Source organism: Mycotypha africana (assembly GCF_025528875.1).
Source record: "Mycotypha africana strain NRRL 2978 chromosome Unknown BDF20scaffold_9, whole genome shotgun sequence".
Classification (NCBI taxonomy): domain Eukaryota; kingdom Fungi; phylum Mucoromycota; class Mucoromycetes; order Mucorales; family Mycotyphaceae; genus Mycotypha; species Mycotypha africana.
In genome coordinates, this window is record NW_026515733.1 from 1,054,188 (window position 1) to 1,069,083 (window position 14,896).

Here is a 14,896-nt window from a genome sequence, read left to right on the forward strand (position 1 = left end):
GGTCTTTAAAAATATAAGCCCATCAGCTTTCTGCATCCGAACTTACTAAGATTCTGAGCGATCAAATACAATAATCCAATCATACTGTTGCTGCCTATTACAAAGCAGAAGCTTGTCCAATCAAAATTGGGAAAGGGTTCCTTGATGTTCCTAGCTGTATGTGTGTCCAGGATCAGATAAAGTTAGCACGTCCATTCATTTTCGTATAGATAATGATTTGGAATCGAAAAATCAGTTTAAGCTTTATTGGTGTACATGCATTTGCGCATTTTTTTAAGGAAAAATATACAACTCTGTACAGCCATTGCAAATGTATAAAGGTAAAATTTATTCAGAGCCAGCCAATAAGACAGCATTTTAATAATCTCGAGATTAGTTATACCGTAACTTGTGTAATGCTTGTACATCACGTCAAGTATATAACACATCATCCCCGTACTGTCTATCAAATAAAGGCTCTGCTGCTGTTGCTGTAGTTATCCGTCATTCGAAAAGGGCAACATAGACTAATAAGCCTTTTTTTTTTTCTTTTTTTTTTTTTACTTTTATTCTGTATGTCTTCTAAATACTTGATTTTCTCCCTTTATTTCTTTTTTACATAATAGTACAGTCATCTTGTGATCCACCTTTCTTTTTTGACTTGGGTTCTACATGTTTCCCCTGTAAACGCTGGATGGCTCTTTTATCACCATGTTCTGCTGCTTTTTTATACCATTCCATTGCCTCTGCTGGATTCTTGGCTACGCCAATGCCTACTTCAGTAAAGTATCCAATAGCGTATTCTGCTTTTGGTAATTCTTTCTCTGCAGCACGTCGAGCCCATAAATAGGCATCTTCATCTGATTGGGGTAACACCTGAGGTGATCCCACTAAATACCATGCTGTTAACGCGAAACAGGCTTCTCGATGCCCTTGCTGAGCAGCTATTGTGTAATAATGAATGGAAAGGGCTGGATCAGGCTTGCATTCCAGTTTACCATATTCATAACATTCTCCCAATCTAAAGGCGGAGGGTGCATAACCTAGTTCGGCCGCTTGAGCATAGAGGGAGACGGCATAAGGTAGATCGACAAAGACGACGTTTGTGATACCTCTTTCATGTAATAAAGCTAGTTCGTGTATAGCGTGTGGGTATTCTTTTGTAGCTGCTTCAGCAGATCGTTTAAGCCACTTTACTCCATCTCGAGGATTTTTTGAAATACCAAGCTCGCCATTGACTTCTGCAACTCCTAATCTATACATAGCTCCAGGGTGATTTAAAGTGGACGCTTTTCTATATATAGATTTGGGTTATTTGTTGATTAAGCCGAAAGTAAAAATATAGGAGGAGGGAGTATCAAGAGGAGAAGAGATTTTACCTGTAAAATTGGACGGCTTTAGCATAATCTCTTCTGCAGCCTAAACCATCTTCATAACATTTAGCAGCTCTACAATAGGAAGGCTTATATATCAGCATATGGACGCAAAAATTCTCTCTATTCGGTGCATCTAAGCCTAGTCTTCTAAACTTCTTTTTGCATTACCTGTAAGCTGCATCAGCATGATGATGTTTGGTAGCTTGCACAAACAACGGAAAAGCTTTATCGAATTCATTCTTCCCTTTCTTACTTAATAAACCGGATGCATACAAATTTCCTAAATAATATTGTGATTCAGCATGACCACGAGCAGCCAGCTGCTTTAAGAGTTTTTCGGCTTCTGCAAGATATTCCCAACGGGTCTCTTCATCATCTGTTATCGGCTTAGCTGCTTCTACCATGAAAATCGCAAAATCACATTGTATATCAGGGCTGTTCGTCTTTTTAGCATTCTCTCTGTACATATTGATCGTTTGATTATAGGATAATAAGGAAGCCTTTGTGCCAGGTTTTAAATGAGAGTGGTCCAAGAGCTGATCGCTCGCTGCTGTACTATGGACAGATAGGTTCATTACCGAACTAGCACGGGTCGTACTAGCAGGCGAAGCTGCTGCAGATGGTAGTGGTGGTGTTTTTGAATTATCAAAGCCATTCATCATGGGAGAAGACTGTCGATTTAAATGTAAGGATGGGGCTGAGTGATTACTCATTGGACTGGAATATTGAAATTGGTGCTGCTGTGGCAACGGTTGCTGTTGTTGCTGTTGTTGTTGTTGAGGATGTAGATATTGCGGCCGAGGGGAGGGATTATTGAAATTATTAATATTATAATTGGTCTTGAGACTGTTACTATATGCTGGATTTATTTTCTGATTTGTATTGGAATAAGTGGGTACCGGTGAACCTACTGGTCCTTCCAAATGCTTTGGTGGAGGGGGCGGTTGCGTATGCTGAACATAAGGATGTTGCTGTGGTTGTGCCATTCTCTTTGTTTTCTGTATACGTCTAAGTCCTAGATTGAAAAGTAGGAATAGACTGAAGTTGAGTCAGCTTTTGGATAAAGTTGAAGGATTAACAACGAGACACAAAAAGAAAAAATAAAAAAGAAAAGAGAGTTGAAAATACCAACAAAAAAAATACTTCCAAGATTCGACTGAGTTAAATCAAAAAAAGGTAAAAGGTTATTATTGTTTGTGTTGGAAAAAAGGGGTAGAGGAGGGAAGGGTGGTCGCCAATGCTTTCTTTCTCTATATGTTTCTCATATGAAAGGAGATATAAGAAAGGAAGGCAATATAAGGAGTAAGCTACTTGGTTAAAGACAGACGAGGATTACGACTTTGTTACTTAAGAAGGGCATCTTGATTTTTAGTACCTGGTTTTCCGTTGTTAAAAATAGCTTTTCTTTGTTCTGTCTGTCTGTGTTTTGTCTAAGCCTATTTACAATACTGAGTTCTGCTGCTAATTTAAGCATTTTTGATCTAAAGTTTTATTAAACAAAGTAATAAGCTCAAATGCGCTATTGTTTAGACTAAAAAGCCAAACAATGCCGTCATCATGCCATTAGAATATAAGAGTTTCCGATTTAGTATAAGACTTGCATCGATAAAATCAAGAAATAATCAATAACGGAACAATAGACATGAATAACAGGCCTTTTTATTTCTTTTTTGTTTGTTTGCTCTTCCCCTTAGATTTCCCTAGTAGCGAATGCTCACTGTTGCCTAGCTGGGCATCTAAAAGCCTGGGCAACATGCTAATGAGACTAGATCTTTCTCAAAATAGCGTCGCACTTTTAAATTTTTAATTCGTCGCATTGTGATCTCCAAGCGAGGTCAGTAAGGAAAGGAAATATATTCCATATTTTTGCATCGAGTGTCTAAAGCAATTCACGTGTCGATTAAAGTATGGAATAAAGTGAGGCACTTGATACAAAATAAGGAATATGGTTGCTATTTCAGAATATTGTAAAGTGTTTAATATAAGATAGCTTAAAAATAAATATCGACGAGTAAATATGACTTTGTCTAATAAGATCAGTAGAAGCATCAAAATATGCATCTTTATCAATGAACAAGTCATCCTTATTGTTATAATCCAATTCAAGCGATCTTCATGGCGATGTATGTCTTTAAGTAAAAGAAGGCCGAATCCTCATAGTGCTTTCATCCTCTTGAGAAATGCTCACCCAAAGTGCCTACGAAAATGCAATTGAATGAATAGATACTCTAGATTCAGAAGTGCATAGACGTGATGATCTGAACAGCCATCATTGATGCCTTGAGAGATGAAGACGGATAAGTGCTATTTACAAGTAGTCTAGTTGATGTAGAAACAGGACGACAGGCAAAGAAGAATTGGAAAGTGTTAACGGCACATAATTTAATAAAGCACGGATGAGGGAGCTATTAATGAAGAAGCGACTCATAGCAAATTTGCAAACATATTTTCTTGAAGATCATCTTTTCGCGTGATGCGTTGCTATATATCATCCCTAAGAAAATTTTTTGCAGTCCTCCATTAGCAACAGCAGTAATATGCGTACAAAGTGAAAAATTCAAAGCTACTCGTGCTGCGTTGTTATTCTAGGTTGATCAACTTGACTGTAAATTTACATAGTGCTGACAAATTCAGAGACTCTTAGCATGGCCAGGGGATGTGTTAAGAGGTATCACCTCAGTCGGCTCCTTAATTTCCCCGATATCCTTGATTTCTATTGCCGCATTGAGGGACTTCCTAAGTGTTTCCAAGAGCACTATTCGGCTTCGGAAAAAAACACTGGCCGCTTTTCGTTAATTATTTTGTCTGTCAGAAAACTGCGTTTAAGAATACTGGCCACTAATTAAGCTATGATTATGAACAAGCTTAGTTTTTGCTTCTATACTGCTTCACAAGTGAGTACAGTACTCAAACAGTTATACTGATAGGAACATTTAAAGATTCTTGACAGTAAATGAATTTTTGCGCAAGTAGAATTGAGATATGCTTATTAATTACACTGCATTCTACCAGAATAATACTGATAGAGCATATGAACTATGCGACTCAATTTCAAGACAGACCATTAAAATATGATAATTGTATATGCTATTAGGTGAAGAGGCGCAAACAAGAAAATATAAGAAATGCTGTAATACTTACATATGAAGTGTAATAGTCAAAAGTTAGTGTTGAGCAGAATGAAACATTTGACAGAAAAGATAGTATTATTGAGGGCTTTTGGCAACCTTATTCATTTCTTTATATCTCTTAATTAAAAGGTATCACAGCCATCGGCTGTGAGCGCATGTATTGTATCTAGCAAGAAAAGGAACGTCATATACATATGGAAGTGGGAAGTTCGAGCAACCAGGTAAACAGGAGAAACCATGAGTTAGAAAAAAAAGGAAGCGAATTATAACACTAAAACACATGTATAATAGCCAGCATCAGCATATGTTTATACAGGACATAAGAGCGATGAACAAAAAATGTTGAGGTTACCGGTGCCCTTTTTTAGAAAAGAGAAGGAAAGAGCAATGCAACCATTTCGACCTGTACTTTATATAGTCTTTGTCTAATCATTGACGAGAATAATACTAGAATTAAATCGTTCAGTGAAAGTGTACAATACGGAAGTGGCGACCGAAAATGGTTAGGAAGCTGCAAAGACAGGAAAGATTGTCGATGGTCAGTCTGCAGGTTGAAGCGGATATGAGCCAACATTCTCTTTCAACTGCAATGACTGGAACAGAACAAGAAGCGTAGTATCGCCTAATAAAGGGTTACCAGTAACCACTCAGAGACTTTTACTTCTTTGACAAGATCATAAAATTTGCCCGCAAGCATGAGATTTTCATTGAGGCTGAATATCATTGTGATTTTTGGATGCATTCGTGCCATCACTGTTAAAGCAGAGAGTTTTACAAGCTCTCGTAAAAGAGAGGTATTGTTGACTATGAAAATATAAAGATCAAGCCCTAGCTTTGAGTATTATCGATTCAGAATCAACTAAGATTGATAATGTCGTTACTATCGAGAAAAACTGGTTTAACAGATGAATTGGCGTGTATGCTGCTACTGTTCTCTCAATGAAAATAGAAATGAGAGGGGTAATGCTATAAGGGAATACTACGTAATTCCTGATGAACTGTTTTTGAGTAACAAGTGAAACTCTGCTGGCGATACTATCAAATCAGGGGTGATAGGATAACTTGGAATAGAGAACTATTTTTAAAAAAGTGAGAACAGCGGCCGTATAACTTACAGATACACACGGACAATCACAGTGAAAAAAGCATTGTAGCTTCTGGTAGAAATGAAGTTTACTCAAAAAACAACGTAATTCATGTTTTCAGGTAATAATCGTGCAGATCGAGTTGCTACAAACTTGGTGGGATTTGGACAAAGATACTGATTTTTCGTTAGCACAGACCTGTCAGAATAGCAGCAAAAACTTGAACAGCTGGAAAAGCAGTCTGATCTATTCAGGTACATTGAGTCCTTGATATGGTTTGTCACTGAAGAAGCAGATAGACAAAAAAAAAAAAATTCGAGGTGACCAAACCTGCGATATTCGGTAGGTTAATTATAGGAGATGTCGAAACTCAAGATGTCATAGTAGTAATTAAGACGAAGTTATAGATACGTCTCCTTAGCTCTTTCATTATTGTACGCTGAAATACGAGAGGAGTGCGTTCACAGAAAAACAATGCCTGTATTTCAAAAACAAAGTTTGCAAAACCTTTGCGTGTTCGGAGAAGCCCTCTACTGCAAGGAAATAAACGTTCCAGTATTTTCGTCCCATTGGCTATCCATTTTTTTAGGATCTATAAGCCATATCATATGGAATATATACCAGCCGCTTCAACAGCCTTAGGAAGCTTAACATTCATTTTCTGTGAGAAGAGATGAATACAGCGGTCTGCCCAAATCCATTTTTCGAAGTTGTCTTTTTTGATCGAGCAAGATCTTCCACAGCTTATACTACTGTTTCATACGTTTAAATATACCATAATGACTCTTTGAATTATATATGCTTTATTCATAGTTAGTTGATAATCAGTAACTATCACCCTGGACTCTATCGTGAGCAGATTCACCAGCGGGCATGTAATAATGGAAAATAGAGTTATGATCTTTATCAAATGATATGGGAATGAAAGCATCAAAAGGTATATATATATCTACAAATGACTATGTTTGTTAAGGTTGTCTCAACGGACACAGTTTTTCAAATTTTCAGCAGTTTTTAACACAAACAGATACAGCTTCCAAAAAAAATAGATTACCAGTGTTTGACAAAAAAAGCCGAAAAAGAAACGTGCTAAAATGTCACAATTCCTTGCCTATGAACCACTTGACAGTCAACGGTATTATCAAGCACAAAAATTAAAGTTCATTTGTCCGCCAAGATGGTGAATTTTTGATATTGTTTGATGCCATACCTACAACAGTGGAATCACATAATGGTTACTAGAAAGTTTTGAGTGCCAAAAATAACAAATTTGACTTTTGAGAAAGTGCTTATGGTATATCAACGTCATTTCCTTGCGGGGTTCAATGTAAGTACTTTTTCGATCTGTTGTTGGACTAGAGAAGTATACATAAAACCGTTAAAAAGGAAATATTGCTGAACACGAGAGATTCATCGCAGAGAGTTATAAATCCAAGCTTTTTTTTAACAGCTGCTGTAAAAGAATTTATTCACCAAAATTTGACACTAACGTGAAAAGCTTGTACTTACGGTTGACACCTCAATCTAAACTCAAGGAAATTAGTGGGGGCGAAGGTAGGGGTCTGATTTTCGGCTAAATTATCGATGGTTCTTCGCTGTGTGTATGTGCGTGAGTGTTTGGGCTTCCAAGACAACTTTTTTCCCTACATCTTCCCGTTCGGAGGATAAAAAAATAATAAAACGATCAGACAATTCCTGATTTTCTTAAATTTACAAATTTTGCCCTAATAAAAAGAGAAATGTTGTGTATGACCTTTACCATTAAGGGCAGGGATCTTCTGTGAGAGTATTCAACCATTCACACTATTCATGAGTAATGCATCGTCTAAAGACATCATGTAGTGAAAGTAAGCCAAATTAAAGCATGTTTGTATGTCTATATGCATAAACTGAATCAAGATTTGTTAGTAATAGGGTAGTCATCTCAAATCAACATTGGCTAGAATCCTGAGGCTTTATAACATGATGTTTTTCAAATCTGATCCAAGAGCAAGCAACTATCAATTGTTTCAGTGATTTGATCTATGCAGCTAGGACTTCTTTCTGCCTTACCTCAATAGCTAAGGTACCTTTGAAATTGTAGGATTATAGTAGTAGCTGTAGAAAATCAGTTACTTATGAATTCGACTATGTGCGCTTTATATCACTTTCCAAATTGATGCACATCTTAATATTATTCATACGTGAATGATTCAAGTTCTTTTTTCGGGGTTCATGCGATGCGGGCCCACATACACACAACTTTTTCTTCTTTTCTATTTTGATCCGCCACAAAAATGATTAAATAAAAATGTCTCAGCTTGAGGTTTCCCCCTTTACAAAATCCGAACTTATCCGATTTTCTCTTTTAAATAAAGAGGGAAACTGAACGCGCAAGGCCGAATCAATTCTCGCACTTTTTGCTCTCCTTTTCACATCTCTTTCTTTACTGCCTTACTTTTGCTGTAGAGATAGCAGCAGAAATCAAAAGCTATTATTTGTAACTATCGTTGGATTCGTATGCTTTGACTATAAAACTGTTAACGAAACTGACACAAAAGCTTGTGCTTATCTTCTCTCCAGATCAATTACTTATACCAACAATATGAATTTTACATCCTCTGCTTTGCCAAATTTCCATATGAATTCGCAAAGTAGTAAAAGAGAAGAACGTCTTCCTGCAGTGAAACGCCTATTTGAGTCTATTGATCACTCGGTAGCAGGATCCGGCAATAAGTTGTTATCCACCTCTTCGCAGCAACCACAGCTGCCTACTCCCCCTGAGCTATTACATGATTCAGAAGAAGATGATGAGGAATCGCTTTCCACACCTTCTTTATCTTTATCGCCCAAGCAGTCTTACATGAAAGATCAACAAATCAATATTCGTCCAAATTACAATAAAAATAGATCGTATTCGCATAGTTATGTCCGCCCTCTTATATCATTTTCCCAACAAGCACGCCAACAACAGCAGCAGCGTCACCGTAGAAAATCTGTTCCTTACAAATCTCCTTCAGTTGTTCTGGACCCGTTCCAGGCGTCTTTATTTGACAAAAGTATCGTATTTCAACTGAATGTACTACCTCATAATAGCAACAATCATCAGTCAACAATTATTAGCAGTAGTACTACCGCTAATGCAGTAGCGGAAACAGTGCCGATGATGATGAATCCTGCTCAAAAAGGGATTAGCCGGTCTCCATCTTCCAATCAAACCTGTCCAGATTGCGGAGATGCATGTGACTTTAAATGTACATCAGAAGTGATCTGTGGGCAATCCCTCTTATCAGCTCTCCGTAAAAGGGTCGCTCATGCCCGTACTTTACAGCAACAACAACAACAGCAGCAACAACAAGAAGCGTCATTATTACAACCACGCTTGTTACGTCGAAAACGTACGCGTGCCGCTAGTATTATTGAAATTCCTCGATCGCACCGTCGTAGCAGTGCTTCTTCTGAACACAGTAACATCATCACTACCACCACCACCACCACCACCACCCACACCGCCAACGCCGCTACGACGACTACTCCTACTGCTACAGCAGATCATCACACAATAGATTCATCGGACGATATTCAACATTATCAAGAAAATAACCACCAGTATCATCATTATGGTCCTCCTCCTGCAGCTACAGCTCCAGCAAATGTCATCTATCCTAATCAACAACAACATCCTACATGGATAGAACATGAACAATACCCTTCGTTTTATTCAGGGCAAGAAAACACGAGTGCCAATGAAGATCAGCATCAAACAAAACGTTTCAAAAAGATACCCACCACCCCCCGTCGCCAATCAAGCCATGGTGTCTCCTCAGGTCGTCCTTCGCGTGTTAAAGGACCTTGTCAAGCTTGTCAAGAGGCTTCTGATGGTTGTATGCGTAAAGCTTTCGATTGGCCATTCCCTGCTAGTCAAGCATTCAACGATAAAGGAAAGCCTTTTGTATATCTTTGCAATAAATGTGGATTAAGGTAAAGTAATCCTTTCCCCCTTTTATTGTATCAAATTAGAAAGACACACTTTACTAATCCATATCTTCTTCAACGAAAAATAGATATAATAAAAGTGGCGGCTGTGTTTGCCGTCATTGTCGTTGGGTCTTTTGCAAGGAAGAGAAAAGAAAGGCATTGCAACATATCGAAGCGATGCGTAGAAACCGCCCTGACGGTTATGTGGACCCTGACGAAGATATCGAAAACTTTGTCTGCAGCCCCAAATATTGGACATGTGGTAAACCCTGGAAGGTCGGATGGGTTCTGAACAATGTTGAAGAGGAAGAAGAAGAAGCGGCTAGTATGAACAATGCCACTACTGTCTCCACGCCTGTTTCCGTACATGTATAATGATTATCGCCATCAACACTATGCTAAGCTCAAAAAACTCAAACACAGAGAAACCAAAAAAAAGAAACCTAGAAAAAGCCTTGTTAAAAAAAAAAAAAAGAATTCACCATATCAGTCATCCTTCTGTTCACGTTCTCAAAGCCATTCTAGCACTATCTTGTTAAAACTCATGTATATCCCCCATTCTCCATTATTTTCAGTTTTTTGTTTGTATATCATTTCATTCACACTCTTCAATTTAGAAAACCAGAAAAGGCACGTTCTTTTATGTGTTTTTTTCCGTATATCATCATTTTGTACATATAAGATTTCTTTCTTGAATAAAGACACATTACAATGCAGCTAAATATGGTAGGTTCGATTTGCTAAATTCCCAACAGATCAATAACAAGATTGTTATCGAACGGAAAAAATGCTGATAAATCAAAAAATGGGTGTCCTATTTTTCTAGTGTTATAAAAGCAACCAAAAATAAAATAAAATAAAATGAAAGCTTTTAAGTGCTGTAAGTAACTTATCATTCACAAAGTGGACATCACTATTTCAAAAAGAAATCTCTCTCCAGTACATGTGTGCGGGCAGATAATGAACGCATAAGGGAAAAGAAACGATTATCCAGGGATTCCTACTGCTAGAACAATCTCTCCAGAATCAGTTTTACTTTCTTTTGCATTGTGATCTGTTTTGTAGAAAGATAGAAATATCATTTTTTTCCATATTTGTCTAAAAAGTATCATCATAAATGTTTAGCAGAAACCCAGAATTTACGATTTGCCGGAAAGGATATACCGTTTACAATTAGAATATACAACTATTATGCGCGCCAAATCGGTTGCACAGGCCTAAAAATGTTGCGTATGAAGGGCTTCACACGGATTAGTAATATCTTTGTGCTTCATCCTTCCTTTGCACACTCTTTTTTTGTTCCTCGCAGTGGTTCAATTACCTATGATCCATTAGAGCCGTTTTTTTTTTTTTTACAAAAGGTACCGTAAGCTGATTTGTGCAGCACTAACGAATCCGCTGAAAATGACCTTTTATTACTTAGGGCAAAGCTGAGTTTACGTTTCGTAAGGAGCTCGCCTTTGCAAAAGATCACCTTTCAACCTACTTGTCGATATTGTTTGGAAGAAGAGATGCTTTAGGATTATAAATATAGCATGCATACACACACAGTTCATTGCAAATATTAGTCCTTTCTCACTTTTTGTTTCAAACAGTTGCTTAAACCTGCAGTTAGTTATGATAGGTTATTCAAGGATTATTTTCTGACGGGGATAGTAGTTCTTGCTTGTATTTCTCGCTATCAAGATAATCAATTGCCCATGAATCGAGGCAATTATTTTGGCTTTGAGAGGGCCATTATTCTGACAAGCCGTTCCAGTTTGATCTTGATGCCTTATTATTACGACAAGCTCCACTTCAAATTTCACGCAGGGATTTGTGCTCTTCCTTGGTAATGTACGCCTGAGATGTCTGTTTTCAATTGCACACTGAACATAGATGCGAGCATATCAATTAAGCTATAAACTCAAACTTTCTGTCATTTTTTGCAAAGATTCGGTTTCATTATAACAATGCGGACTTGCCGTGAGTTTCCAATCGCTTTGATAATAGTTTACGATTTTATTACACACTGAGTTCGGTCTCTGGTTATTTTTTTTTTCTTTTTTGATTTCTTGATTCTTTTTGTTTTTATCGACGGAGTCAAATTTGAGCGTATAACCTTAGATGGAACGGTTAGTTTTTGTGAATCTCTTATTCAGCATTATACTGCATATTGATTTGCTGAATCGAAAGTACTAATGAGAAAAAAAACATACAGAAAGGGAAAACGAACTGTAAGACTCGAGCTTGATTACCACTGCGTGCCAGGAACGAATCTGAAAAGAAAATCTATGGTAACCAGTGCAGGTGAGTACATTTCTTTCTCCTATTCTTCGCACGTGCGTGGAGAACATGCTAAAATGACAATGCACTTACTGAGTTGATTTCTCTATTGAATTAAGCGTTAAGCTTAAGGAATACAATATGTGCAAACTTCTTTGAGAATTTATATGAATATATAACTGCACGTGTCACAGACTACAGTATGCTTATCAGGATTTCTCATTTAAAATACTCACATAGTAAAAATATGGTTTTAAGTTGCAATATTGTGTTAATGGGGTGATTATATAGAACACACTGGTAAAGTAAATCGCTTCAACAAAAATGACCGTGTCAAGAAAGGTGAATCCGAGAATTCTGCAATTTGTCCCAAAGGAAAAATTGTAGCCGAAAGGAGATGGTTTCAATTTGCTGCAATTGAAACAATAGATACTGGACCCAGCGGAACGTTCGTTCAGTGGCAACAATAACTGGTTACACCTGGAGAGAAATGATGAGAAATCAGGAATGTTTAAATCTTGGTGCATATAGAAGCTGTCAACAGAAGCTGACACCAAGTTTCAAACCTTCAAACCTCAGGACAAGTGCAAGGCTCAATTTCAAGGGCGTTGAGTTATTGAATAGCTAATCTACTGATCCGGAACATCCGTTTACTATACTCACGCTACACATTATTAAACAATATGGTAGTATAGGTTGCTTTTGGAGTTGAACTACGTAGCCATAACTTGAAAACGCCAATTGAATGCAAATTGATAAGTTGAAGCAAGTCGAATCAGTACTAGTAGTTGTATTCTTATTCGTAACGTGACGTCCTTATATAAAAGCTCTATTAGCAGTCTATTTACCTTGAACATCATAATAGATCACAATGTCTTATCAAGTTGAGCCAATTTGTACATTGTTTATGGATAATTTGATGAGCAAGGGACAAAAAGCAACGGATGATTGCCAGTGAAGCCCAATGGTTTATAGATCGTAAGGACAAACTGACAAGCAAGACATATGCTGAACGTTATACCTTACTGGATAAATAATATACCGTAAATCGATACCAGGGTATCATCTCTTTGTTATTTTCCACAATACACAGTAGAAGATCTCGAACAATTTGAAGCGAACAAGTAATTTCACATCATATTGGTTGGAAGGAAGCAACTTAAATACTCAGTTACATACGAGACCTGTTCGGACTACAGAAAAAATGTATTAAGGGAACAAACAACAACCCTGACCATTATTGTTCAGTCAACAACTCTGCCGCATGCAATGGATAGACGATCCGCTGTTTTCAGACCACTATATGCTTGTGCTTTAGGTGCCTGATCTAACTTTCTGCATAATAGCGCTTAGTGTAAGAATAGTCACATATTATAGTCACAATTTTTTGTATTTTGATCAGAAAAGTGGAATGTAAAATTCTTGTCTATTACAACACTAGATCATTTCACTCATCAGTTACCGAATCCTTAATTATACATAATGGCAGCCAAAGCGAAACAAAAGAAACTCGATGAAATAGCTGCTGCTGCCATGCCACCCGGTCAAAAAGTAGTTGCACAATTCAAAACAGCAGAAGGAGACTCAACTGGGCCTCCTCTCAACTTACCCGGTGATGTCACACCTGAACAATTAGAACTCTTATTAAACCAACTTTTGAATCAAGTAAGTCAACCAAAAAAGCACATATACATATAAATGTATTCTCGGCTTTGATATGCCATCTTTGTCTTTGTAACTGGTATATTTATTTTTCTTTTTCTCATTTCCTACTTTAGGGTGACGATCCACTTCCTTATTCGTTCCATGTCGACGAAGACGAAATCATCAACAACTTATGGGTCGATCGAAAGAATAAATCCACTGAAGAAACAATCAATATCGTTTATCAACCGCAGGCAATCTTTAGAGTACGAGCCGTTTCACGGTGTACATCCACCTTAGCAGGCCATACGGAGGCTATTTTATCTTGTGCTTTTAGTCCAGATGGAAGCCAATTAGCCACCGGCTCAGGCGATTGTACAGTTCGTATTTGGGATTTGAATACAGAAACACCACGCTCAACGCTGAAAGGACATGCAGGATGGGTATTGTCCATTGCTTGGTCTCCTGATGGTAAGACTCTGGCATCCGGTAGCATGGATAATACGGTTCGATTATGGGATCCAAAAACTGGTAAACAAATTGGAGATGGTTTGAAAGGACATCGCAAATGGATTACAAGCTTAGCTTGGGAGCCTTATCACTTAAATTCGAAAAGTAACCGATTAGCTAGTTCGTCGAAAGACCACACTGTGCGGGTGTGGGATACTTCCCTTAGACGTATGATTTTTACAATCTCTCAGCATACAGCGGCCGTGACCTGTGTCAAATGGGGTGGTGAAGGATTAATTTACACAGCCTCTCAAGATAAAACAATCAAAGTTTGGAATTCATCGGGCATGTTGGTCAAAACATTGGAAGGTCATGGCCATTGGGTAAATACATTGGCTTTAAGTACCGATTTTGCGTTACGTACTGGTCCTTTTGATCATACAGGCAGAAGACATGCTACGGAAGAAGAAGCTAAAGAAGCAGCCCTCAATAGATACAATACCCTTAAAGGCAAAGGACCGGAGAGATTAGTGTCAGGCTCAGACGATTTTACGATGTTCTTTTGGGAGCCTGAGAAGAGTAAGAAGCCTACCACACGTATGACAGGGCACCAGAAATTAGTAAACCACGTGATGTTCTCTCCTGATGGTCGATATATCGCTAGTGCCTCCTTCGATAACCACGTCAAATTATGGGATGGCAAAACGGGTAAATTCTTGGGCAATCTCAGAGGACATGTTGGTGCTGTTTATCAAGTCAGTTGGTCCAGCGATTCTCGTTTACTGATCAGTTCAAGCAAAGATAGTACACTGAAAATTTGGGACATCAAGAAGATGAAGATAAAGATGGATTTACCAGGTCATTTAGACGAAGTTTTTGCCGTGGATTGGTCACCCGGAGGAGATAAGGTAGCTAGTGGCGGTAAAGATAAACAGCTTAAAATTTGGAGACATTAAAACATTGCTTCCAATTTATATATACACACCTGTTTTTTTTATTCTTGTATTTT

General features: G+C 37.8%; 5 protein-coding genes across 5 annotated transcripts; 3 read left to right on the plus strand and 2 right to left on the minus strand.

Annotated features, from left to right (window-relative positions):
* Positions 1 to 594: 594 nt before the first annotated feature.
* On the minus strand, positions 595 to 2,341 carry BDF20DRAFT_825402 (uncharacterized protein; the record flags this gene model as incomplete). The annotated part of the gene is made up of 4 exons (XM_053077974.1): positions 595 to 1,273; positions 1,359 to 1,427; positions 1,524 to 2,095; positions 2,255 to 2,341. 4 exons carry the CDS (start codon positions 2,339 to 2,341, stop codon positions 595 to 597), a joined length of 1,407 nt encoding a protein of 468 aa, XP_052933617.1.
* Positions 2,342 to 2,978: 637 nt separating this feature from the next.
* Positions 2,979 to 3,797, minus strand: BDF20DRAFT_886848 (uncharacterized protein). The gene has a single exon (XM_053082007.1). It carries the CDS (start codon positions 3,435 to 3,437, stop codon positions 3,159 to 3,161), a length of 279 nt encoding a protein of 92 aa, XP_052933618.1. The 5' UTR covers positions 3,438 to 3,797; the 3' UTR covers positions 2,979 to 3,158.
* Positions 3,798 to 4,680: 883 nt separating this feature from the next.
* BDF20DRAFT_838132 (uncharacterized protein) lies at positions 4,681 to 6,213 on the plus strand (the record flags this gene model as incomplete). Its single annotated transcript, XM_053079124.1, has 5 exons — positions 4,681 to 4,707; positions 4,855 to 5,024; positions 5,181 to 5,280; positions 5,693 to 5,825; positions 5,993 to 6,213. 5 exons carry the CDS (start codon positions 4,681 to 4,683, stop codon positions 6,211 to 6,213), a joined length of 651 nt encoding a protein of 216 aa, XP_052933619.1.
* Positions 6,214 to 8,155: 1,942 nt separating this feature from the next.
* Positions 8,156 to 9,903, plus strand: BDF20DRAFT_915606 (uncharacterized protein; the record flags this gene model as incomplete). The annotated part of the gene is made up of 2 exons (XM_053084339.1): positions 8,156 to 9,531; positions 9,615 to 9,903. 2 exons carry the CDS (start codon positions 8,156 to 8,158, stop codon positions 9,901 to 9,903), a joined length of 1,665 nt encoding a protein of 554 aa, XP_052933620.1.
* A 3,372-nt stretch (positions 9,904 to 13,275) lies between these two features.
* BDF20DRAFT_824714 (WD40-repeat-containing domain protein) lies at positions 13,276 to 14,843 on the plus strand (the record flags this gene model as incomplete). Its single annotated transcript, XM_053077919.1, has 2 exons — positions 13,276 to 13,458; positions 13,572 to 14,843. 2 exons carry the CDS (start codon positions 13,276 to 13,278, stop codon positions 14,841 to 14,843), a joined length of 1,455 nt encoding a protein of 484 aa, XP_052933621.1.
* Between the last annotated feature and the right edge of the window lie 53 nt (positions 14,844 to 14,896).

Bases quoted from the DNA above. Each gene is read 5' to 3' on its own strand.
- BDF20DRAFT_886848 (XM_053082007.1), bottom strand. From the start codon at position 3,437: ATGACTTGTTCATTGATAAAGATGCATATTTTGATGCTTCTACTGATC.